The 27,627-nt window shown below is 34.2% G+C and overlaps 1 protein-coding gene across 1 annotated transcript; it reads left to right on the top strand.

Moving 5' to 3' along the window:
• Window positions 1-446: 446 nt before the first annotated feature.
• On the top strand, window positions 447-27,627 carry LOC121311325 (transport and Golgi organization protein 1 homolog). The gene is made up of 20 exons (XM_041243907.1): window positions 447-679; window positions 8,344-8,398; window positions 12,624-12,645; window positions 12,968-13,056; window positions 13,324-13,401; window positions 13,490-13,600; window positions 17,414-17,485; window positions 17,683-17,787; window positions 17,901-18,023; window positions 20,072-20,177; window positions 20,295-20,341; window positions 22,231-22,321; window positions 22,404-22,542; window positions 22,843-23,005; window positions 23,298-23,333; window positions 23,501-23,568; window positions 26,097-26,197; window positions 26,343-26,468; window positions 27,218-27,316; window positions 27,428-27,627. The coding sequence occupies exons 1-20, from the start codon at window positions 447-449 to the stop codon at window positions 27,544-27,546; spliced, it is 1,983 nt and encodes a 660-aa protein (XP_041099841.1). The 3' UTR covers window positions 27,547-27,627.

Here is a 27,627-nt window from a genome sequence, read left to right as displayed (position 1 = left end):
GGATTTGTTTATTTTTATTCTTCAAAGCACTGTTTAAAAAAAAGATACAGGGACACAAGTAGTGTAATCAGAAATAAAGTAGCCTGATTCTTATTCTGTATTTATCTTTACAAATGTGTACTTGTTTGTATTATATGAAGAACCTTAGCAGTGCATGTGTAACAGGTAGCTGTCACCTTTGGCTATCTCCTTCCTGGACTACACCACCTGGTGGTTGGCTAGTGAGCACCAACTCACTGGGAAATACTTCCCCTAGTAGTACTACACAGAAGACTTCACACTCAGGTAAGTACCAATTACTTCTAAACACTTTCTTTTCTCTACGCAGGTTCCTTTCAATCCGGGGTCCACACACCAGATGCGCAACAAAGAGGCACGCAAGTGGCAAATAGTAAAAGAACTTTGATTGCGGTAGAAAAATCTGAATATTAAAACAATACTAAAAGATGTTAAAAAGCCAGTCGGAAGCAGCCCCACAATGGAACCGGAGCCGAAGGTCACGCAAAAGCTTTTATCGAAGATGGTCAAGACAACAGGAACCACAGTCCGGAGTCCCTCCACAAGCAAGAAAGTGCATCGCCTCGTCTGGATTGGCTTCTGCTGCGCTGCCAGTCTCCCAGAGCCTCAATCACCACTGCAGTCCCCCTGGGAGAGAAGATAGAGAGGAACGAAAACAAGAGTAAGAAGAGGAAAAGAATATAGGGAACTGGGTAAGGAGTAGTTCACACATATATAAAAATGGGTCTCGCCGTGGAATCAGGAACCTCCGTCTCCAGTAAACGTGTTCCTTGTATATTCTATGGGGTGCGGTGCAGTTGCAATCGCGGAAGATCACCACAAAGCAGCAGACCATCAGACAGGTCCCGCTGTGCAAAAACAAACCTTCCGAGAAAATATCCAAGTGAAATATCACTGAGAAGCAGAGAACACCAGAGGGCGCCCCAGACACAAAATAAGTAGTCAATAGCCAGTGCTTCCCTTACGTTAATGCGTCTCAGCAAATAAAACTAAAACAAGGAAAGCATAGTCAGGAAAAGTACAAACACATTATATATATATATACAAAATCAGGATATATCATTATATTCGATATATATAAGATAAATAATATGTATATATATATATCAATATAACTCAATATTCGAGTATAATAATTTCGATGAACTAAGAAAACCAGTTCAACTGCAATAAAAACAGCACCCCAGCCTCGCTACCTTAGAGAACATTCCCAATTCCACCTGCAGCGTAATCAGGCTGTATTGCGTTTATACGCCGAAACCCGCTTCTTTATTTGCTGTTAATCTTTTAGTTATAGTCAGCTCGTTCCCTATACCTAGGTCTCTTTTACCTCTACTGCTCAATCTGTCCCGTCCTTTTCCTGAGTGAGCTTTGAGTTTTGTCTCAGGACAAAGCAATTACATATTAATATTTATGATAAAAGTATGAATCTGACAAATATTGTAAAAAACAAAAAAAAAAAAAAAAAAAAAATAAAAATATAAACTAAATGTAAGGCTGTAATTGCCAAATCACGAGGGGAAAATAGCTTTTCGAATCAGATCTCTTCCCTTTGATCAAATGAAAAATACTCAGTTTTGTACAGAGAAACAGCGCCCCCGCAACAGTAGAAACCTACCTTTTGATCTTCTGTTAAATCTAAAGAATTGGATGACTGAACCTCTTTCTGTAGCTGCCTTGCTAATCTAAATAAAAACCACAAACAGTTTGTATTAATAAAGTGTCGTATGACAGCTATGGTGGATTACTCCATCACAGTACAACATCACTGTCATGTTTCCAACACACGATACCGACTACGTTGCCAGTTCAATTAAAAATGTTATATATTTGTGATGGTAGCAGAGGGAGGTATATGATCTGAAATATCTGCTCTGTATAGTAGTACAGTAAACTAAATAAATCTCCTTAGTTACAAATTGTGTTTTTGTTTTGTGTTTGTATTTATGGATTGCGATTACAAAGTGTGACCATTTTGCCATATGGTCAAAACCAGAAGAGAAAAATTGTTAATTTGGAACACGTTATTTGGCAGTCCGTCGTTCCTTAAAGACCCTTGAATAGTTTTTGATTTTCTCTTGCAATGTTCTCTGTAGGGTTTTTTATATATACACCAACCGATAAAGTGTGACGAAAATTGCGTGACCTGATGACTTACCTTTGAATTGTCGGTCACACAAGTGGGTCATGCGTTTTTACAAGATAGCGATTAACATACATATACCGTACAACTTATATTTGGAAGTTTTTGCAAAAAAACAAAAGAAAATTCGCGTTTCAGACATAGTAATCAAGGAAAAACTTTTTCAATACACTACTTATTGATTAGTTCTTGTGGGGACATTAATGAATGACCTGACCCAGTCCCATTTGTTTTATAAAAACCACCAAGCAAAAATAAATAAACTTTTTATTAAAAAAAAAATTTTAAAAAATAACAATATAAATTTCACACTAAAGCTGAAAAAGGTAGCATGGGTTAGACATATAGAATTGAAACACCTGCTATCAAACACTTGTGTAAATGATCTGTTTACAGATTAAAAGTGTCTGAGGAAAATAAAAAAAATGAATGAAAGGCTAAAGCTAAGCAGGTAGGACACACATAGGAATTGTGTTTTATTATGGACACTGTACCTTCAAGCTGTTATTTGCTATTTTGTTTTTTTAAATAAGTTTTGACTTATCTAGCATACAAATTAGAGTCAGTGGGTCAACAATATCAACTTTCACTTCATACTGGTCCGAAAATGTATATGTAGATTATGTGGGATAAAACACCCCTATGATGTGAGTTGTATTGATGTGTGTGTGTGTGTGTGTGTGTGTGTGTTGTGTGTTGTGTGGTTGGTGTGTGTGTGTGTGTTACTCTATTTATAAGAAGGCGTTTATGCGTGGGTTGCAAATGTAAACACAAAACGCATTAAACTGGTTGCGTTAATTTTCTCTGCTTGCATGATCTATACTATTGGTTAATCATGTAATTTAATTTCCTTGTTTGTCATTTCTGCTATATATAGAGATATATAGAATATATATCTATATATATATATTATATATATATATATATATAATATATGTATTGCTGTGTTTGGAGAGAATCAAGAGTCAGACGAAGAGGACGGGCAGGGCTGCGACGTGCTCGGGAGTTTATAGAATGAAAGTGAGAAAATTGATTGTTTGTTTTGTGGGTCGTATAGAAACTGAATTGTTTGGGTTGAGATCATCCTTGAAGTCTGCTGCCACTGTCTTTGCGATTCCTCACTCTCGGCCCCTCTGTCTACTTATCAATCAATTGTGAATTTGTGCTCTTGTCTAGTTATGTATTTATTATTTGTTCTAAAGTTTGTATTAAACATTGTATACCCTTTTAACCATAGAATACACTTTATTTATGACGTTTAACCCTAATTGTTAATGCAGCTTGTGTCAGCTGTTCCTACACTGTATTTACTAGTAGTCGTCTGTTATTGTGCAGTATTATTCTGAGCAATTGTTTGGTTGAGTTTGTGTGGCTTACTTTATTTTGTTTATTTGTGTTTCACAAGATTCAGAGTTCTTTTATTTGTTGTTTTGCGTGATTTCTGTGGCACTAGAATTATTTGTGTTTGTTCACTGGTTTGTGTTTTTGATTTGTTTTCTTTTGCACCTTCCCTGTGGGTTGAGCAGAGCTGCCTCTCCAGCCCCCACCCTCCTGGTACAGCTGTGACTGGTAATGATCCCCCTTGTGAAAATTGTTTTATAGAAAATTGTGAAATCTCTATAGTTTTAGGGGGGTTGACAAAATCTCTATAGAATTCTATATAAAATTTTGGAATCTCTATAGTTATATGAATGTTGAGGAAACATCTATAGAAATATATAGAGATTAACATAATTTATGTAGTTCTACAAAGAATGTCAGATCTCCATATACGTTTTTTTATAGATTGCAGTTTGATTAAGTATTAATGAAAAAAAAAAAATATGCGTACTGACTCCCACAGCTAAATCACCTGCACGACACTGAGGTGTCAGGGGAAGCGGGACACAATTATTTATTTATGCATCTCCTCTCTGAATATCATTACATATACAAAATTATAAATATAATTTAATTCTAAAATATAATGATATCATTTATTTTCTGTCTATATCTATGTTTTAAAAATAACATTAGAAGGAAACCACAACCCAATTGTTTAGATGCCGTTCTGCCACTGGCACCAGTTCATTCTCACTGGGTGAAATGGGAATAACAACCTGCACATGCAGAGGCATTTGCCAGGCAGTTAGATTTTTATTTATTTATTTATTTAAATAGCTCGAGCTCAGAGAGGTGATCAACGGCAATCTGAGGTAAGAAATATTACATTTTCTCAGACTTTAGTTGTAACCAAATTCTAATAACATTATAATAAACTAAGACAAGACATTTTATTCAAATATGTCTACATTAACCCAACAGGAAAATGTGTTTTTATACTATTAACTTGTTACTGTTTATTTCTCATTAGCGATTATTTTTTCCTGTCATTTCCAGTTGAAACCTCATAGTTCTTTCCCATTTCCCGTTACTTTATCTCTGTGGTTTTCTTTAATTTTCGTTGTTTTTTATATATTTATAATTTGCTGTATTATCATTGTTATTATCATTATTTTTGCCGTTTAGTACACTGCCGGAAGCACTTGTGTTTGAAAGTGACAGCGGCGGTCTAACAATAAGCTAGCAATTTAGCTGCAGCATAGTCAGGGATAGTACAAAGCTATTTCGATGTATATCTCCCGTTTCATTTTTCCGCGGGAGCCGTAAATTAAATATAAAGTTTAAGACGATAGAAGTAAAACATACATACTGTAAGAACTACTATTGTTAGAGTATTCAAAACTGCTGAGTCATGAATTGCAACCATAACTGAGAACTGAGCTAAGAATAAATACAAGACGATCATTAAAAAATATATATATATGTACATTTAAACATGTTTAACTAAAGCGGTTGCTTTATTAATTAGACATAAATATACAAAGTATTGTAATAATAGACACATTTTAATAGTGCCTAAAAAAAGGATATGAAACAGACTTCAAACTATAACAAGCTTCTTAAAGAAATACACATTTTTTAATTGATTAATTGATAGATACAGACAATGTTATTTCTCCCCTGCATTGGTGAGTCCCAGAGCGCTCGCGGAGTTGCCACTTATGCACCTGTTATCGGTGATTAAAGCCTGGTTTTCACAAGTTGTTATTGTAATAACATAACAATATACTCTTGGTACACAAAATTTTTCATTACGCACTTAAAATATGCTGACGATAATGTAAACCCCAAGGTACAGACAGCGAGTCCCAAACTTTAAATGTGTTACTGTTGTTTGTAGGTAAGAACTCAACTTTATTATGAATATATTGTGTTATTATGTTTTAAGCAACATGATAATATTCATTGTGGCATTTGTTTAATTATTAGTTTTAAAATGAGGCCACAAATGTAAAATGTCAAGAAGTTCGATTGGCATTGCAGGAAAGTTGAAGGGAGGCTTCAGTTCTGAGTGACTGTTTTGTAAGCATTATGAATGCTTATTCACTACTGCTACATCCCATTACAAAATCGACTTTTTCTGCATATTTGTAATGCAAGTCTGTGAATGCGTGAGAGTATATGTGCACATTTGTTTTAAGTACTCACACATAGGACTACTGAGACACTGACATCAACTAGTCCTCATCAGATTTAATTCGCCTCGGGCAAGCGTGAGTTTCTGACCCTGAATTTGGTAACCCTTCAGTGCTAGAGACCCAACAATGACCTTTACAGTGCATTGCTGACGTACAGCTAAATTTGATGATTAAGATTTGGTTGGTCTCTATTCGGAAAAAGTGTTCCGCATCTCTCTCTCTCTTGACATCAACTAGTCCTCATCAGATTTAATTCGCCTGGGGCAAGCGTGAGTTTCTGACCCTGAATTTGGTAACCCTTCAGTGCTAGAGACCCAACAATGACCTTTACAGTGCATTGCTCTGCATGTCGATTTAAACTAAATAATTTCTAAACCAACCAGATAATCCTTTCCATCTCTCTCTCTCTCTCTCTCTCCCTCTCTCATTCCTCTATCCCTCTCCCTCTCTCCTACATCTCTCTCTCTCTACGAGAGACAGTCGTAATTTCAGTATTTAATCCAGCTCATAAAAGGTTTCTAAACTATGTATTGTCCTACAGGCTTCATACTTTCTCTGGATGGTATAGCACAAGAAAACAAGCTGCACTTCATTCAGAATTTTAAATGGACTGACACTTGCAAGGGAACACTCCAAGGTAATACCTGAGTGATGAATTGTCAGTTGCTGCATATACACACATTGCTTCTCTCTGGTACTATTTGTTTCACAAGCTTAACATTTATAACAATGAATATATTTCCTTCAAGTGTTAGTAAGTAATTACAATTCTAAGAAATTTGGAAGAATACACAGGTTTTTATGCTGCTTTATGTTTTCATGAATGATCAAAAGTTATTTTTCTTACTGGTATGTACAGATACTGTATATAAAAATGCCCTGAACGTTCAACCTAACTCAATCGGTGTAGCTGGTGACAGTATATACAGTATAGATAACTCCTCATTTTTAATCTTTCCATTTTACTGATCCATTATTATAATTTCATTTTCAATCCATTACTTAACAAATCTGAGCTATACTTTTATCGCCCTTTTATTACATCTGAATATGCTAACAAGGTAAATTGTACTGAAGTCAGTGAAATTATTTGGCATTCTATTCAAAGACTGGCTTCTAATGTTCAGTTTCATGCCAACATTTACCACTCAGAGTACCAGACCGGAGAAAATTAGTAATAGTCATTCCACAAGATAGACATAGTCCACCATCAGGTCCAGCATCTGGAGATACATTGGACAGTTACTAAACTACAGTAAGATGCAACAGGATTATAAAACTAGACACACACACACACACACACTACTAATGAGCTAAATGTGTGAGACGCACAGCACAGCGAGTGAAATGAAAGTAAAATAAAACGGCACAGTAGCCAAAACAAACACACGGACATGGAGCAAACAAGTATCACGCTGGTGTTCCCGTACGCATAGCAATTGTTAGTTTTAGATTGTAATTTTTCTCCTCTCTCCCTTACCTCCTCCCTGTACACCCAACCCAGAGTGAGAGAAACACTGCATCTTTTATGCAGCTGTACTGAGACTCGATTGCTAATCAGTCATTCAACTTGGAATCTCGGTACATCTGCATGTGAACAAATTGTGCTCCCTGTGCTCCATATTAATACCCACTTTAATCTGCAAATGCAGTGTACAATCCCTGGAACTAAATACAAATCTACATTTTGCCAACACTCATGCTGCCCAAATAAACACTCGGCTACAAAGCCTGCCACATTGTATTAGTGCACGGGATATGTATATAGAATATTAATAATACCAACATTTACATGCCACATATGTACAGGGGCGGGGCACCCCAACACAATTACATTTAAACTAAATACTTTTTTCTACTACAGTGGTGTTAACATTACATTATTTATTTGAAAAGAACAATGTTCAAGCCTTGTATATGAATGTGTGTGTGTGTGTGTGTATATAATATATATAGATCTATATATATACACACACACACACAGTGCCGTGAAAAAGTGCCTCCTGTCTGCATTTTTGCACATTTTTCACATTGAATTTGGTCAGATCTTTTTGTGGGTTGTAGTAATTTTCCTTGTCAGGGTATGACTATCTCTTTCTTGTAACTTTTTTCCTCATCCACAAAAGCAAAACTTGCTACAAAAGATTTTTCTCATAATTATGTGTTTTGACTACAATTGTGTATGTGTGTTTGTGTATATAGAGGTCAGCACGGGTAGAAAATCAGGAACCAGGTATCTGCCGTGAAAAATACCTGGATAACCAGGTCTTTTTCCGGTAATGATTTAAAGAAAAGAAAAAAAAGTCTCTTGCTCTGTAGACTTGAGTAACCTTTTTCAGTGGTGGAAACATTGAAATAATAATAACAAAATCTCAGTTTGTATAGTTATGTTAAATGTGATTCATACACTGGATCCTTTGCGACATCTATTGGCCATATTCAGTTGTTGTTAATTTAATGTTGTACTTGTATTGATTCATGGCGATGCAATGGTTCCAGTAATAGAGGTTTTATTTATTTTCTCAATCAGAACACAGCGTAGTTTACACAAAACAAAAGTATATGCAAGGAGTATATCTTGCTGCTCTTTCTCTTTCTATCACTTTTCCTGTTTACCTGTTTTTGTCACATCTGGTTTTTCTAACATTATTCTCCCTTTAGCAATCCCAATAGTCCAAAACCAAACTTAAAGGTGCAGTCCTCCAGATCTGATAATGTAAAAATGTCTTACATTAACATGGCATCCAAGCAAAGCATTATGATTGTTTTTCTAATGCTGATTTAATCTTGTACTTGGCACCTTATGCATCTTGTAGTGCGTATGCATTTTCTTAGTAAATCTACTTCATTAAAATCAAATTCTTTATGGTTTTCTGTCTGTTTTCTGGGGAGCACCGCTCACAGTACATTAGTTATTTGTTTACTTATTTTACCTTTTTTAGTAAGAAACTATCTCTGCATAATAACTGTAGATAAAGCTTCTGTATTGGAAGCCACACAGCTGTTGTTGTTATTATTGTTATTATTAATGGATAAGTAAGAGTTATCACTGACTTAAAGTATGTTGGTATGATGTTTTCATTTCGATTTTGTTCCTGGGAAGAATAATCACGCTGTTATTATGAGGTGTACTTGCTGCTAATACAAAGCTTGCTTTAATGTGGTCTTTATTACGCCGGCTGGAGGCCCCCACATACAACTGCATTGTCACATTTTCTTTAAATTGACAAATTAATAATTAATACCTGGGTAGTAAAAAGAGACCCGGGTTTGGGCCGGGTAATTTAAAACCTGACGGGTACATGGGTTTTCGGATACCCGTGCCGTACTCATAGATGGATGGATGGATGGATGGATGGGCTTCAGTGAGTTAAAGGAAAATAATTCCATCTCTGGTTTATGTGACGTCATAAACTATGAGACTGTTAGGTTGAGTAGTTTGTAAACTGTCACAGAAACCCGAGATGGAATTATTTTCCTTTAACTCGCTGAAGCCAGTCTATTATTTTTTATAAAACATGGATATTATGTGTGATAAAAAAAGAAAATAAAAAGGTGATATGGTTCACATTGCAAGTGAATTTAATTTATGTTATTATTTTTATTCATTAAGTCAGTATTAAAGAATCTTAAATTTAATTATTTTGATAATTCAGGAATGGTGGATTTAAACTGGGTAGATACTGAACACCAAACAATAACGTATTTTTAAGGAAATGGTTAAAATGAGGTATGCTTTTTTATTTTTTAGTCACTGTCAGAGTCAAATATTATCTGTCTAATTTGCTTGGTTGTTACTGTCGTTCTTGGATGATGATTATAAATCTTCACAGAGACAGATTTGTTAAGTACCTAAAAACCACAAATTGTGGGTGTTGTCTTATGATTTAAAACGAGTCATTTTTTGGTCAGGATATACTGGAGTCAAATATGGGTCAAAGGTCAAGTAATCTTGTGTACATCGTATATACGGTTCAATTGCAGTGATGACGTGCATTATATATATATATATATATATATATATATATATATATATATATATATATATATATATATAATATATCTATGGAATTATATATACAATATACAGAGTTTATAGAAAGTCTACGCCTCTTTGAACTTTTTTCACATTTTGTTGTGTCAGTACCTCAGAGTTTCATGCATTTAAATGAGGATGTTTTTTCCCATACTGTTAAGGGTCAAAAAGCTTTTATTGGGAAAAATTTAAAATACTAAAATGAAAGATCATAATTGGATAAATCACTACAATTTAGCAGTTTGCGGCCACTTAACACTGTGTGTGATTTTGAAGACGATGGGTTACACCTGAGCTAATTTAGGATTGCTATTACAAGGGGGTGGACACTTATCCAACCAAGCTATTCAGTTTTTATTTTTAATTAATTTTCTACAAATTTCTAGAATATTTTTTTTTCACTTGGAAGTTGTGTGGTAGGATGAGTAGGGAAAATGAAAAAAAAAAAAAAAAAAAAAAAACTACTTTAATGCATTTTAATTCCAGGCTATAAGGCAACAAAAGGTGAACATTTTGAAAGGGGGGTGTAGACTTTCTATAGGCACAGTATATTATACACAGAGTAGGTAACTAACTTTTAAAGCTCTGACAGGCAGGTGTTGGCTTTTGAATTTTAAACTTGGTTCTAACTCTTTTCAATTCACTCCTTATTGGGCTCAGTAGTTAAAATATTGTTTAAAATAATATTGAGGTAATTAAACATGTTTTTATATATTGTAGTTTCATCTATTTATTTTTCAGCCACGTTTAGGTGTCGCTATGGAAGCGATGTATGTTGTCCTCAGCTATTGTGACGTTGTGGTGGTCAGTAAAGGTCAGGCATTATTGACGTGCTAGGGAGAGAAGTTCATTGTAGAGCTAGATCTGTAAACTTGAAGAGAAACACTGCTTCTCTGTAACCATTTATTATCGATTATATTTTCAAATCTAATTAACTAACGTTATTATTTTTGTTCATTATTCTTTGATATTCACATTTGTCATCTTAAATCTTGATGTGTTTTAATCCTATTTTTTATTTATTTATTTTTTTTTTTTTTTTTTGACATTTAAAAAATAACATCGAGGTCTGAGAAGCCGTTTTTATTTTATCAACAGAAATAATTCCGATTACTAATATGTCGTACCAATGTCGGTATTTAAATACACTGTTTTTTAGTGTATTTTTAGTGTAAAATCGCATACCTGTGGTTTAATTCCACCTGTCATCCAGTTTTCGATATGGATAATTTAGAGCAAGAAGACTTTGAAGAAGGAATATCTTTAGGTTTTTACGCATTTTTGGTTAGGACAGTAATTAATGTAAGTAAACTTGCTTGATTATTTAGTGGGCGTTTTCTCCAAAGCCCGCAGGCAGAATTTAAGCTGCACAGTAGTTTGCTAACAAAATGTATTTTAAAATTGTTGTTACTAGTACTATAACAGTTAATCGCATTAGATTATATATGGCTAAATTAAATGACATTAGTTTTTTAGGCGTTGCCCTTCAAATCTATCTACTACTTTATTTCACCTGATTTTTAGAGCTTGCAAAACTAGTTTTATACAGTGTAGTCCGTTAATTGCATCGCATTTTTTTTCCACACTTGAATAAAATGTTTGTGTTTCAATTTCCTTGACTGTAATATAAGTTAACTGCACCGTTAGAGCAATAGAGTAGTATAGCCCTTTTGGTTGCTTTTCACAATTCACTACATAACTCACGTCAGATTTGTAAGTGTATATTTGTACAAACTAGACCATTTTTTTTTGTCTTCTTGGGAGGGTAAATTAAAGTGTTGTGGTTTATTTTTCAACTGTACAAAGTTTTTTTTTTTTTTTTTTTTTTATATATATATATATCTATCTGTCTCTATAACTATTTTTGTTTTTCATTTGTTATTGGATAAGTGTATTTTAAAAAGTGAAAAAAGTAGCTATCAATCCTATCTATATAAAGTGGCATTGTTTGTTTTTAATCTTTGCTGCTATTTTAAAATTGCATTATGTCTAGATTAATTTGATGAAATTATTATTTGATCAAAAAGCAGCACAGTGTGTTCCAGATTGTTTCAGTGACTGGTTGCAGAATAACATAAAATAAATCCAGGGTTACATTGTTGCACAAGTTAAATGGAGGAGGATGCAATGTGCATGTTTATGTTTTTATGATCTGTTCAGATTATTTGGGGGTACAGTCCATTTTCAAAATAAAATCCAATCAGAACCTTGGGATATATTTGCGTAGATCTGAAGTGACATGGCAGGAAGAATCTCAGTTTTATCTTCTGATTTTGTTAATACAGTAAACACTTTTTCATTTCTTGGTGTTATGACTTGAGCAAACCATTTTATTCCTCCAAAAAAGTCTCTCTGTCTCATATATAACTATGTTCTAGTAGGTAAAGCCGGTGTTTCAGACTTTCTGGTAGTGTTGCAACTAAATAGCGTGAAATGAGAGACCTGTTGTATGGTACCCTGCAGTTTTGAAGATTTATTTATTTATTTCAGTTGGTAGCTGCCCTGCCTGAGGACTGGCAACCAGGGCCCAGTTTTTACGGTGTGCCGTGGGAGCCAGTGATTATAACCTTTCTCGTGGGATGCTTGACAGTCATAATTCTCCTCTGGAGGACCCTCCTTGTAGTAAGTTTATTCAAAAATACATATTAATATATATATTATATATATATATATATATATATATATATATATATATATATATATATATATATATATATATATATATAGCTCTTTTTAAAAGGGTTAGCCAGTCAGGTAGTGGAATAAATTATTCTGTTTGTACTAGTTTAGAAAAAAATAAAGAGAAACCTGTTCTTGGATTTAGCAAGTTGCACCTTAATTTTGTTGGTGTAGGTTTTACTGTGTGTTTTATTTTTACAATGTTTTTTTTTCCCTTTTCTTTTAGATAAAGAATAGGACATACCTATGTAAGTAACCTTATCTTACTGTTATATATGAAAACCAATGTGAAGCTTGAGATTGCTTGTTTTTAATATGCTAACGCACCAGTCTGTGTGTACATGTTATTGCATCCCAGAGCCATCACAGGGAGTGTTTGTTTGTTTTAAAACTTGATGTATTATTTTTTTTAATGTGGAAAAAATTCAGTAGTTACATTTTTTTTTCTTTTAAAATTTCTGTTTTCTGAAAAGAAAGAAACAAATGAATATGCTTGTAAATAAATATTACAATTTGTATTCTATATACTGGGTTTAAAGTTTCTAACTGCCATGTTTATTATTATTTTAGTGACAGAAAAGCAACTGGGGGAAAGAGTTCTGCAGTTATTTGAAGAAAAATGTGAAGTTCTTGAAAAAATATCAGAATTGAAACAGAAGGTAAGCACACATTTCGTTGAATCTTTACCTTTGAAAATAATATTGAAAATAATGCACTTGTTACACTTAGACCATACATATTGTTTCTTGAAAAGTTTACATAAATTATTATTTTACAGCACATTTACCAAAAGTAATCTGTTGATACAATCATTGTATAATAAATCTGTAGCTGTAAGGTTGCCCCCTGAGACTAGCAGCTACAATCAACAAGAAAAACACATGTTTTACGTTTCATATTTTATATGTTTTACTTTGAAATTTTAGATTAAGGAAAGTGAACAGCAGTTAGTGGAGTCCGAGAAAACAAAATCCTCTTCTGCCCATGAAAATGAAAAACTTCAGGTAATAAAGCAATGTCTCAATATATGTTAAATGCTGCACATCAATTGTTGTGGTAGTTTACCATTTGTTTTCTCTTTCACTTTAAAAGGAAGCATTTGAAGCTTTACAACAAAATAATGAAAACCTGATGGAAAAGCTCAGGACACTGCAGTCTGCTGTAGAAGAAGAAAGGAGAAAGAACCTGCATCAAGAAGAAAGAGTAAGCAGTATCATATTTTTTATATATCCGCTATCTGAAAGCCTCCAAGCAGACTGGCTGAGAACCTTCTCGCCAGAAACTGAAAGTAATAACCCTAAATAAACAACTCGGTAGACAATAAGGAAGACCCATTGCAGAAACTTTTGTCCACCGAACTAAAATGGTCTTTTTTGTTTTACTTGCCAACATTTGGAAACTACCTCCGGGGTAGGGGGGTCATACGCAAAAAACACTCTATCAAATAATAGACGTATCCCCCACAACTCAACACGACACGACCATCATAACAGCAAAAACAGACATAATGAAGCGTTCTTACCTTTTGTATAAGTTAGTGATCAGTAGATGTGTCGGCCGCACTGTGTACATCGTGTGGATTTCACTAACTATACTGTGCAGATTAAAAGATTTATTTTTTTTGTATGGGTAAATATCGGGACTTTCTTCCTATGTATCGGGACATGGGACATTTGCTAGGAAATCGGGACTGACCCGACCCTATAGGGCGGCATGTATACAGCTCAGGGCGGGCCTAGATTTAGGACGCTGTTTCGATGTGGCCCAAGGCCTGCAATCCAAGATCAGGGCTAGCCTTTACATATATATGAATGCAAAGCAGACTTACGCCTCCTTTTCATGTCACATTGCCAATTTGATTTTTTTATGATAACACAGAAAAACACAGAATTTCTATGATGTTGGAGATTTTTTGGTTTTACATTTGGGGAGGGCAAAACACATGAAAGGCTTTTTCTGTTTGTTTGATAATAACCAATTCAATACACATATCATATATAAACCTTAACACAGGTAACGTTGCTTTAAATTTACGTAAACAAACCTGTGTAATAAAACTGCTTCCGGTATTCAAGTTCAGTGTTGAATGAGGCTTCAGTTTACTTCAGTCAATATCCAGAGCTGTTCAAAGATGCCAAAAACAATAACAATCACCCCTGAAGATCGGGTCAACGAGTTTGGCAAGGATGAATTTCACGTCTGGTAATGTGCTTTTTTTGTACTTCATGCAGCAAGGTTTACAAGGAAAGGTAAACAGCCAATTTGGGATTCTTTTCTGTGCCAGTGTCTCACAACAGTCAGGCAGGATAATGCTGCAGCTCTATTTGACAATAGCCACCTGGATGACGAAGACTAACTCCAAGTTGATTACTTTATATATATGATTTTATAATATATATATATATATATATATATATATATATATATATATATATATAATTTAGCTCAAAGAGCCAGCTGCCCAACGTTTCGATATGTTGTACATATCTTTCTCAAGGGAGCCTGTGTTTGAATCAAAACATTGGAGGTGTTTATAGGTGTTTGACGGCATGACAACTACTTGTTGTTGTTTATATTCAAATCCAAGATGTATTCTTATATGATGTAATGGTGTTCTATATGTGACTTCACTTTTACTTATATCTTTTAAATCTGTATTAATTCTAATTAACATTATTTTATATAAACTTTATATTTATATTATCATGCAATGCTGGCTCTGAGGATCAGCCTTGATATGGTCTCCCCAGCACATCAGCATGCACAACTTTTGAATTAATTTTGTCTATTTAGTTATTTTTAACTTTGAGATATTTATTTGAATTAGTTAGTTTATTCTTTTCTGTTGAGTCTCGCTGGCATAATTGTTCAGTCTATTTATCCATTTACTTTCTTTTATTCTTCTATATGTCGCATTGTCTAATTTTAGCTGTTCTAATACTACAAACTTTACATCATTTATGTCATGTCCTTGACTGGTGAAGTGCTGTACTATTGGTTCATTCATTTTTTTTATTTCTAATTAATGAAAGGTGGTTCTGAATTATTTTATATAAAGTTGTTCCAGTCTCTCCAACATATTTTATTTCATCACATTTTTCACAGGCTATTCCATAAACAACATTGCTATTTTTACAGTAGATATTAGTTTTTAGTGGATATGTGGTGTTCTTATGTTTAATTATATTTTTACTTTTGTCCATGTATTTACAAACTTTACATGTACTAGTGCAAGTATTTGTAGAACCTATTCTGTCAATTATTCTTTTATGTTTACTGTGAACTAGAATATCACCTAAATTAGCTTCTCTTTTGAATGCTACAACTGGGGCCTTAAATACTTTTTTCAATTTTTCTGAATTATGTAGAATCCGCAAGTGTTTCCAAACTATCTTAGAAATATTGGGCAAAAGTTTAGAGTACGTCATTACTAATGGGACTCTCTTGACCTTTTTATCTCTATTTTTATAATCTAGTAGATCATCTCTTTTTAGTTTATCCACTTTTCTTAACTCTGTCTCTATAATTCTTTCTTTGTATCCTCTTTTTTTAAGATTTGTTTTTAATACATGTCTTTGTTTTACATAGTCACTTTCTTTAGAGCATATTCTTCGTATTCTTATTCCTAGACCCTTTGGGATTGCCCTTTTAGTGTGTATTGGATGTGCAGAGGACATGTGTAAATACTGGTGCATGTCAGTAGGTTTATAGAAAAGGTCAGTCTCAATTGAACCTTCAAGTTTTACTATGATATCTAAAAATTCTATTTCTTTTCTTGTCTATATATATATATATATTTGTCTTTATTGATTAATGGCACTGGTAAGCTTGTAACTTGCTTAGAATTTGAAAGTGTAAAAAATTGTATTTACACTGTAATATTTCAATACCTGTTGTGATTATTATTGTTAATGTTGTTCTGCTGGTGACAGAGCAGTAGTTTGTTATGTATTGAGCATGTTGAGCAAAGTGTGTCTGATGTATGACGATGTATTGCTGTGTTTGGATTAGGGCATTTCCCTTACTGAAGTTGCTGTAGCTACATGTGGAACAAGGGTTTTGTTATACCCATATGTTTAGTAATCTTCCAAGAGAAGGGGTAATACTGATGTTTATTCTTTGTTTAGTTTAACGATCGTGTTTGTAAACAAAGACAGTATTCATGCAGGTTAAACAAATACGTATAACTGAGAAGAAACATGTGTAATGTAAAATACATAAATGTTTATTATAAATGGAATGAATGTTAAATATGTTTATTTTTGTATAAAATGATCCCAGGTTTAACCGGTTATTGAATCATTATTTAATGATTATTTAATGTCGTGTCTTTCCTTAGGAGGGAGCAGTAGTATTAGGTGGTCAGTCTTGTCTTGTGAATGTCAATTTTTTATGTACAATCTGTTAGTCATTTGCAATCTGAGTGAAGTATCCATTACAAAAATAAATGTTTATATCTGTCAACAATTGCAAGTAGCTCTTTCCTGCGTTCTAAATACCTCTGTGTTCTTGAGAGAATAATGTGATTGTATATAAAATTGCTACTGTGCTGCATTGAAAAAAAGATATATTAATAAGAAACATCTGCTACAAATCAAGGATTACTGCATACCCTGGTAGCTCTTCCATTCTGAGTGCAGGCTATCGTTCCATTAAAAAAACAAAACAAAACAATTTGCCACATTTTTAGGCCTGTTTTTTAGTCACATATGTGAACGCACAAAGGTGCCTTAAACCGCAAATATTAAAGGGGTTGCAGAACTAAATATGTGGCAGCATTGGGCCAGCACAGTGGTGTGAACGGGGTCTATGCAATGCTTTCAAAACCTTTTATGACTGAGAGTCTAAGAATAGTCTTTTTTTCTTTTTGTATTATTTTCTCTAAATTAGTTAATGAAAACCTCTAAGATGACTGAGTCAATGGTGGACTATGATTTATGCTAATTTGTATGATTTATTTTTTTTGTAAATACTGTAGTAATGTGTGTGGTTTTTTTTTTTTTTGTTTTTTTCCAGTTGTCTGACACTCAAAAGTCATTCAAGAAGCTTCAGAGTTTAATTAATTCTAAGAGTGCTGAACTGTCAAAGGTAAGTTGCAAAACATGTTTAATTTTAATTACAAATTTTGTATTCACTTTTGGTGATTAATAAACTCTTGCCTTGCATTGCTTGTAGCCTTTTAAACACAATATAGTATGTACTGGTTACTGCTGCCCAGAACTAATCAAAGTTCAATTTGACCAAGAACCACTATTTCTATCTGACTGTTACACTTTGTGATTTAGGTACAAACTTGTTTGGAAGAGGCCAGACTAAAAGAAGCAGCAGTAAAAGCTGAACTGCAATCTGTGTTGAAAGAAAACAACACTTTAAAAGACAGTAACAAAAATGTAAGTATCGAGATACAGGAGCAAATGCATTAAGTTACTAATTTTAATGCATTTCTTTGCACAGTGATTGTGAATTGTGTTAATTAATTCATATTTGTTTCCCCCAATTTCAGCTATTGAAAGAGGCCAGAAGCTGGGAAGAGCAATACAGAGAACTTTCTGAGCAAATGAAAACACTCCAGAAGAGTCAGAAAGATTCAGAAGACACTATTGCACGTAAAGACAATGAAATAAAGGTGCTTCTTTTTTATGCTCTACCTAACATTATTTCCATTCTGAAAAATGTAGTTAGGTGCTCATTACTTTTTAGCTTCCACAGTACATCCCAATTATGATGAAACTTGGAACAGACATTCGTTAAATTATATTTAGGGCTTCTGTTTGGTTTTTATTCATTACATTTTTCGGTGCTTATTTTTAGCTATTTTAACTTTTATGTAAATCGTTATTTTCTTTTTTTTGGGGCTTTTGCTTTTTATATACTGCATGAAATTCTACAGAATTTTTTTTCTTGTCACAACATGTGTTAACTCGACAGTACTTGCAAACTTCATGCACCTTCTTTCCTTTTCTGCCTTCCACAACTAAATCCTTGTGATCACGGGCATATGCTTTGGGGGTTTCTGTGTGTTTAGGCATTTTTTTTTTTACATTTTGCCACAATTTGCAATTCTTTAAGTTCAATGAGCATGTAACTACTCCCTGTGGAATTGCAATAGCTTTAAATCTTGCGAGAGAACAATCCTCCACTCTAGTAATTGTTATCTTGTTTTAAATCTCGCAGTAGTGTTACAATCCTCCAATAGAAATGTAGAAATTTGCTGTCACTCAGTAGTTGCTGTGGGTTTAAAGTATTCAGAACGAATCAATGTGAGATGCAAGTCAGAAAAGAGGGACTGCCATTGTGTTATTTTTTTTTTTTTTTTTCATAGGTTACTGTATTTTATTTATTTTGTTCACGGGGAAAGGGATCATGTCAACATACTGAGTAACTATTTCCAGCGTTTTTGTTCTGGTGTTTGTTGCATATGCACCGTTTTCATTTTTCTTGGTTAAAACAGAAAATCAGAAGCCCCAATATGAACTGACAATCAATATACAGTGCCTATAGAAAGTCTACACCCCCTTGAACTTTTTTCACATTTTGTTGTGTCAGTGCCTCAGAGTTTCATGCATTTAAATTAGGATTTTTTTCCACTTATCTACACACCATACTCCACACTGTTAAGGGGAAAAAAAGTTTTTATTGAGAAAAAAAATATATATTAAAAATACAAAACTGAAAGATCATAATTGGATAAGTCTCCACCCCCCCCCTGAGTTAATACATGGTGGAAGAAGCTTTGACAGCAATTACAGCTTGGAAATCATGCGAGTCACTACAATTTAACACAGATTGCGGCCACTTAACTTGGTGTGTGAATTTTGAAGGCGATTGGTTACACTGAGCTAATTTAGGATTGCTATTACAAGGGGGGTGGACACTTATCCAACCAAGCTATTTCAGTTTTTATTTTTAATTAATTTTCTACAAATTTCTAGAATATATTTTTTTTCACTTGGAAGTTGTGGGGTAGGATGTGTAGATAAATGAAAAAAAAAAAAAAAAAATATTTTAATACATTTTAATTCCAGGCTATAAGGCAACAAAAGGTGAACATTTTGAAAGGGGGATGTAGACTTTCTGTAAGCACTGTATAATGATACTGTGGTTGGATAGTTTTCACATGAAGGTTTTCACATGAATGCCTCTAGGTCTCAGAAACCCTTACTTGTATTTGTTTAAAATGACTTGAATAGGAGCTATTCCACATGAGGTAAATAAAGCCTCAACACTTATAGATTTAATACTTGTAAAAAGAAATGCCACCCATCTGTCACAAAATAAATGAATAAAGACGTTGCCATGAACCATTTGTCTAATTAACAGGAAGTTTCTTTTTTAGTAAAAAATATGGGTGAATTTAATGGGCACCTCCTTGTGCTGACAGTTACTTTCATCTTATTACAAATGTGCCAGTGTAAATTACATTTGTGGTTGAATAAATGTATTGGTGTATCGCGCAAATGTTTTTCGAGGTTTATAGGTTGAAAGTGTATGGAAACTGTAAAAATAATACTGCTGAATGAAAATTAAGTATAAAAATGCAGCACTCCTCTTACCCTCTCCAGTGACTCTTGTTCAAGGGTAGTTTATGTATGGTACTTCCATACAGCATCTTGCATATTCCAGTGCTTACATTGTGTGTTTCCGGCTGTTAAGTTGTATATTTTATTTTTGTAGGTTTTGTCCGATTGCATTACTGAGTTAAGACAGCTTGAAACCGAAGCTAAATGTGAGACTGTGGAGTTGCAGAAAGGAGATGCCAAGTCCAATGAAGAAACTCAAGGTGATTTGTTTGACTATGTTAACATTCCTATAGGTCTATATTGTAAAAACATGTCCAATTTATGTAGTATATTAGTGTTTTACAATATGCACAATTTTAAATCAAAATTACTTTCAGGTAAAAAGAATGATGCCATGAAGAACAAGATAAAACAGATGATGGACGTGTGACGGGTAAGTCTGACTTTCTTTCATTGACCAATAAATGTCTACTACTCAATTGTCTCTTTAGTATTGATGTATTCTAACAAAATAAACCAGATACATTTTGTACAGTAACTTACTATACATTGTCTAGTTAAGGATGCACTTCTTATGTTGCCATTTTTTTGACCAAAGGTTTGTATCTACAGTTACATATTATTGGTTCACTATTTGCTGTGGACAACACACATCCCCTGTTTACACGAGCCACTTTTAGACTGACCGAGACGGCTTGGGTCTTTTTTTTTTCTTTTTTGTAATGGTCTGTTTTTTGGTTTACTGTGAATGCAGTGGTCCCCATACACTCATGGGCAACGCCCCCACTGTCAACATCAAACAGGCACAGACAACAGCAACAGGAAGTTGGCATTCTTACTCTGATAACAACCAAAAATGTATTTGACAGAATGCTGAGAGAGTTTTATAATGTGAAAAAACATTTTATAATTCATGTGGGATAAAAGTGAAACAAGCCTACTTGCCATAAAACTTGGTTAGAAATAATACTTTTCACACATCTACAAACGTAGCCTGTGATCGTATTTTGATACCTATCAATATGAAGAAATGTTTGGTTTTTATGGGTATCCATCTAGAATTAAACAAGTCATTACAGTAAAGTTGCTAAGAAAATGAAAGGTTTCCTTCACACAGTGGATACAGTCTTTTGTTTAAAAGCACTGTGCTTTTCTGCAGGTAGTGCTTGTTTAATTATGTACACCACAGCACTAACAGTTATACAATTTGAAAAATAAAGCTGCAAGCTTGTGGACGTTTTAATCAATTTAAATGTGCAGGCTTTATGTTTTAAATGTGTCATTGTAAGTGTTTTAGCCTTCATTTTTTGTCCCAGTCAGAAACAGTACAATTGTTAAGTCTTCCCAGTTTGCTGTTGTATTCACATTTGTTTTACGTACAAAACCGTATCGATGTGTTCAGCAAGTTTTAACTGCAGAGTGATTTGTTGGGTGAGTTGGTGCCATTCAATATAAAATAAACAATCTTATGCGCTGTGTTTTAATTCAAGTTGTTATGATCTGCAATAAATGCACTGTGTTTAATTTGGTTTAAATTATGATTGTGCTGTTATATACTGTTATTTTAACGGCTTCAGAGTTGCTATGGCGTCCGTGAATTGAAGAAAGAAATATAGTCCTCATTTTTTTTTCTGGAAATCTGATAACCCTAGATATGTATATATAAAGCACTAGCTTCAGGTCCAAAAGCACTTTACTTTTAAACAAAGGACTGTATTCACCCCCTACAAGGACATCTTTTGATCTGTATTTTAAATAGTATCATCAACAGTACCATGATGCATTGTTAGTATGTGGTAAATAACCTTGAGTGCTGGGGGAGAATGGACACAATTGAAAGTCACATAGGGGAAAAAGGGGTGATTTGATATGACGTCATCAGGCACGCATTACAGTTCAGGGGTTATGCCTGCGCAGTCTGGGCCAAAACCGTCTCAGGCCTGTGCTCAAGTGTAAACGGGTGGCTCAAATGATAATCTTCTAAGCTGATCGACTCTGAGCCAGGAAGTTGTAAGTGTAAACGTACTAACACTGTATTGGAATCGTTGGAAACTGAAGTTTGAATATGATCAGGGCAGAAATTATTATTATTATTATTTATTATTATTATTATTATTATTATTATTATTATTTATTATTATTATTATTATTTTGTTTAATAGACATAGTTTCACAATCAAAATATTTGACTTCCTGAGTTTAGCTAGTATAAGATTTGTGGTAATTGTTTTATAATTAGGATTCCAGCTGTAATCTATGGCTGTTTCATAATACATGTGATTTTTTTTTTTTTACATTTATCTTTTTATATAGATAAAGACAACTCTGACAATTGTTGAAGGAGAACGAGACCGATATAAGGCAAAACTACTGGCTGAAGAAAATTCCAGACACCAACTGGAAGGTAGCTTGTATATTTGTTCATGCTGAATGTTTCTACTCTAAACCCATTCTAGAATAGTATTTAAATCCAGACTGTTTTTCAGAGCAAATACAAAAGCTGGAGCATGGTCATGCTTCTTTGAAAAGCGAGAAGTCCCATCTCGAAATTGAATTCAAGACCATGGAACAGAAACTGGACATCATGGATAAGTTGTACCAACAGAAAGAGAATGCACTCCAGCAGTGAGTATTCAAGCAGCTGTCTGCTGGTAAATTGTTGGGAGAGGACAGTGGTTCAATTCATTGCCTAACTGTTGCAAATTATATTTGACCCCCTTGAAGAATACCCTTGATTTGTTTAAACAGCATCACAATCGTTTAATACAGTAAATAGGGCTCTATACTGTCTAACGTCAGCCTCAGTTTGTTACATTTAAAAAGGACTACAGACACTTAAACAGTATGTAATGGGATAACTACAGATTTGTATAATATTTGCAACACTTAAAAGGGAATGATAGGAGAATGCTTGCTTCTTTACAGAAAACTAACACAGGAAGAGTATGAGCGTCGTGAAAAGGAGCAGAAACTATCTGAAGTCGATAGCAAGGCTGTGCAAGCACGAGAGGAATTAAAGATTTACAAGCAAAGAATTCAAGAAATCGGGGAGGAATTACAAAAAACAGACCGCTTTTATAAAATTCAGGTATGTTTGTTTCAGAAGGTGTTTTTTTTTTTTGTTTGTTTAGTTTTTTTCTTGACAGTTGTACAGATCCAACTCGGGATACAATTCTATTATGTAGCTAAAATGGTCACTTGTTGTCCAATGTATTTCTGAGAAATACACATTTTTATTGGTAATCTGTAAAAAAAAAAAAAAAAAAAAAGGGCTAATTGAAATGAATTGTGGTTTACTTGCTTTTGACCTATTGCTTGCAATTTATCTACGTTTTTTTGACTGGCTTACCAATTTCTTTTTTTATTTTTATTTTTTTAAGATTGCATCTTATGAAAAGAAAGCACATGAAAACTGGGTAAGTGTTAAATGCCATCCATATCAATTAAACACAATTACTTAATTTAGACAAACACTATGACTAGAAATAATTGAATACTTAAACGTTTGTAATTTCATTTTAAATTAATATTTCTTAATGGTAAAATGGCGTAATACTGACCATTTTGACTTTATTTTCAACAGCTTAATGCACGAGCTGCTGAAAGGACTTTAGTGGAAGAGAAGAGAGAAACTTCAAACCTAAGACAAAAGTGAGTTGCATCCAAATTGAATTTTGGGAATTCTGTGTGTTTGTAATATCGTTTCACACTAAACGTAATACCCTAAAGCAGTGGTTCACAATCTATGGTCCATGGACCACTGGTGGCCCCCTTTAGTTGGTCCTTTGAAAGCTTACATAATTACTGAAAGGAAGCGGCAGCATAGTTTAGATCCCATTGCAAACCCAAAATGGTAGACCTTAAAAAGTCAGCTACAGAAGCAGGAAGAAAATGCATACATGGAGAATATAATATCTCCAAAAAAAAAGGTCAAAACTCTCCATCGTGTAGTTTTGGAGTGTCTAAAATGTATTCTTTACGAGGTAGTTTTCGTGCATTGTGCTCGTGTGCACTTCACACAGCAATTTGTAAAGTGAGGGATAACACATGACATGGCGTGCGCTGCATCACATTGACTTAAGGCAGTATTTGGGTTGGAGGCATGAAGTGAAGCTGAGTGCCTTCAGCTAACAAAGCTGTTAATGCAACACAGCGCACAATTCCTGGAGTGTGTTATCACGCTTATAAAACGGATACAATAAAAAAAGGAAAGATTTGTTATATATCCTTCCACTTTGGAGGAAAATAGTTCTTCCCAAACAAGGTTCTATTTGTTGTAAACATTAAACTGGAGGTTTTCAATGTTTCCATTTATTGTAATTAAAGTGAATGAAGCCTCCGTGCTGGTCTCAATCTCTGTGTAAACAGAGCTGACATAACCCGCAATGTTAGCCTTGTTAGTGACCAAGCATTTAAAAATGCCAATCATGTATTTTTGTTGATAATGAAAAGATACAGAAAAGGAGGCAAAGGAAAAGTTGACTATTTCACATTACAAAAACACATTAATGGCATTTTTAAACACTTGATTACTAACAGGCTATCATTGCGGTTTATGCTGGCACTGTTTACGGAGCAATGAGACCAGTATGGAGGCTAACATAACACAATTTAATAGCCTACTCTAGACCAGCAGAATTACACACTGAAGCATAGAATCTTTTTTTTTTTACATTTTTTTTTCTCAGTAAATCTGTGTTATTAAAAGTAAAGTAAAAACTTTTTTTAAAAACCCCAATTTTAAAATAACTTTGCCCACAGAAACAGGCCCACCCAGCACATTAAAACAAAGGAAGGCAAACGGTTCTTTTAATATTAGTGATATTTTCCTGTGCGCTTATTTTTCAGTAAGCTATACGGTTTATTGTGTGGTCCGTCGAGATTTAAAAAAAAATAAATAAATAAAAAATCATCCAGTGGTCCGCGAAAAATACGTTTGAGAACCACTGCCCTAGGGAGAGTGTCATCTGCTACCGTTCTTCACACCAGAGGAAAATCTTATCAAAGTAATTCATTGTGTATCGAGTAATCCTCAAAACAGAATGAATTGCTTTGTGATTTAAAACAAAAGTGTAATAGGTGTAAAATACCTCACTTCCTAGTCAATACCAAAAATGCATACCATAGCAAATACCTAGCATCTACTAAACTGATACTTGCATACATTTTGTCATAAAAAGCATACACTAACAGGGTTTTCAGAATACTGTAATTCACTAAATTTAGCTCTCCACATTGTGCTATTACAAATATCTAAAATATGCCACTGTGCTTGCTGTGGTGTATTTACTATTGAAAATAGCAGAATGAACATGCTGCAATTTGAACTTCGTAGTTTTGTTTTTCAGTAAAAAAAAAAAAATGTAACAGACAGGTCTTCTGATTACAATACATGCTGTCGGATCATAAAGTTGCAGTCCCCAATTCCACACACATTTTCAGCCAGTCTTGTACTGCAGGGGTCTTGATACTCCAAAGTCAATTTGTTGATCTTGTCTTGCTGTGAGCAGAGCTGAAATAAAGCTCTTTCATTGCACTAATGGAGTACTTTGTCAGACACTGCAAGCAGACCACTACTAGTCTAGCATATGTTTAAACTATCCAAAATTGCGCCAGAATGAACCATTATAATCATTTTTTTCAAAAATATGGCGGTGAGGAGTGAAGGCACCCCCCCCCCCACACACCCACCCCACCATCACCCTTACTACCTTCTAAGTGCCACGTGCCTTAAAATTAATTGAAAACTCTGCACTAATAGTGAACTGTAATTAAATTGCTTAGGCTTCTTTCTCTATGAGCATAAGGTTCATTCCACTTCGTTTCTGTTTTTTGTTTTTGCACAGATTATATTGAGGTGTATGTGCTAATAACACAGTAGTCTGCTTTTTGAAGAAAATATTTTTGTTAAATACACTGCAAGTTCTGGACCTGGTCCCTTCTGGGAATGCAACAAGGAGTGATTGCACATTCTCATTATCACTTTACACAGCTGTCAAGTTCAACTATTGGTATCATCCGGTTTAAAAAAAAAATAATAATAAAATACTGGTTAGCAGGCATATTTGTTGTAAGTTCAATCCATGTGTAATGCATTCTTTTGCATTTCTATTATTATTTCTAGGAAATAAGTGTATTTGAAATTATGGCTAGTGAATCATTCTTTCTATTTTCCCCAGACTTGTTGAAGTTAATGATAAACTCAAAGAAATCCAAAGAACTTCCCTAATTAAATCAACCCCTGGCCGCCCAGATAGACAGATCCCACCACCACATAGAGGTAAGATTGGGTTGTTACATTTTCACATTTTCACTAATGAGACCAGCGTTATTTTTTTAAAACTAATATTTTTCCCTTTTGTGTTTTTAGGTTCATATCACCTTGATCATATGATATGGTAATTGTATTTTCTTTTTAAAACCAGGCACACTGAACCATAACAACTGCTACGGCCCACCTCCTGTGAGTGGAGGTGACCCTTCCCACCCACCAATGATTGAGGGCCCTGGGCACCCTCCTTCTGCTCCTGTGGGCAGAAGAGAACCCTTCGGTAAGTCAGGTAGTCTAACCAGTAGAATTGTAACCCTTACCATAAAAACTTTTTAAAACTACTTTTTTCTTCCAAATAATTGAATACATTGTAGAGATGCTTCTCTGTATACACAACTGTATATGTTAAGAGCAATTCAGTTTTTCAGTTGGAGATGCCAAATGATAGGCAGAAGGATTCTAAGACAACCATTATTCAAGTTTGAGACATACTCACTGCAATGACTGTATTTATAATTATCTAACAAATTGTTTGAACACTTCCTACCTGCTGCTGATCTACTGTTCACGTTCCAAACACAGATCGTGCGGTACTGTAACCCCTGCTTCTAATCTTCATATACGTACAGCACTTGCTCATTTTATTTTCTAAACCAAAAAAGTAGGGTTGCAACCTCTTCCCAAAAGGATTTTTTTTTTTTTTTTTTTTGCACACCTGCAGGGTATATTGTGTCATTTTCAAAAATGTATTCACCTGGTCCCACCCCAACAAGTTTGTTGAAAATAAATGCTAATTTCCTCCAAATCAAAACATTGCTCAATGAAATACTTAATTCACAATTCAGATAGGTAGCTGTATATCATTATAAAATGACATACTGTCCAAGAAGTCCTAAAACTATTTTAAATTCACTTTAAAATGTGTTCATTTTAAACTTGACATTTTTCTGTGGCAAAATTGTTTTTGTCACGTACATTTTGTTAAAAGAATCCATCTTGCATTATGTTAACATTTAATTCCTTTCACAGGTCACATGGATGGTCAATTTGGTCCAAGAAGACCCCCACCTGAAACTTCCACACGATTTTCTGGCCCTGAACGTGGACTTCCACCTCCATTCAGAGCAGGTATGCTCATGCAAGATACTATGCTTTTTTAAATTGATTTTTTTGCAGAGAACTGTATTATGTTGGCCTGAATTGTAACTAACTCATAAGTACATTTTATTTATGTTCTAGATGTTGGAGAATGTGCCCCACCATTGATTTCTAGTGGCCCAAGGACTTCCTCGCCTAGCATTCCATTGGATGACTCGGTAAGTCAGCGAGATGGTTTGATAACTAGTAATACAACATAAGTTGTCTCTTCTTGTATCTCTGTCCTGTATTTTTTCTTTCTTCATTCACTTTTTCCTCTTCTGTTCAAAAGCAAATTCCTG

This window comes from Polyodon spathula, unplaced genomic scaffold, assembly GCF_017654505.1.
Source record: "Polyodon spathula isolate WHYD16114869_AA unplaced genomic scaffold, ASM1765450v1 scaffolds_3114, whole genome shotgun sequence".
NCBI classification, from domain to species: domain Eukaryota; kingdom Metazoa; phylum Chordata; class Actinopteri; order Acipenseriformes; family Polyodontidae; genus Polyodon; species Polyodon spathula.
This window is presented reverse-complemented; position numbering and strand designations above follow the sequence as displayed.

Coding starts and splice junctions, on each gene's coding strand:
- LOC121311325 (XM_041243907.1), top strand. CDS start 447: ATGTTAAAAAGCCAGTCGGAAGCAGCCCCACAATGGAACCGGAGCCGA. Junction 680..8,343: donor AGAGAGGAACGAAAACAAGA/GTAAGAAGAGGA, acceptor TTCTCCCTTTAG/CAATCCCAATAGTCCAAAAC. Junction 26,469..27,217: donor GGGCAGAAGAGAACCCTTCG/GTAAGTCAGGTA, acceptor TTCCTTTCACAG/GTCACATGGATGGTCAATTT.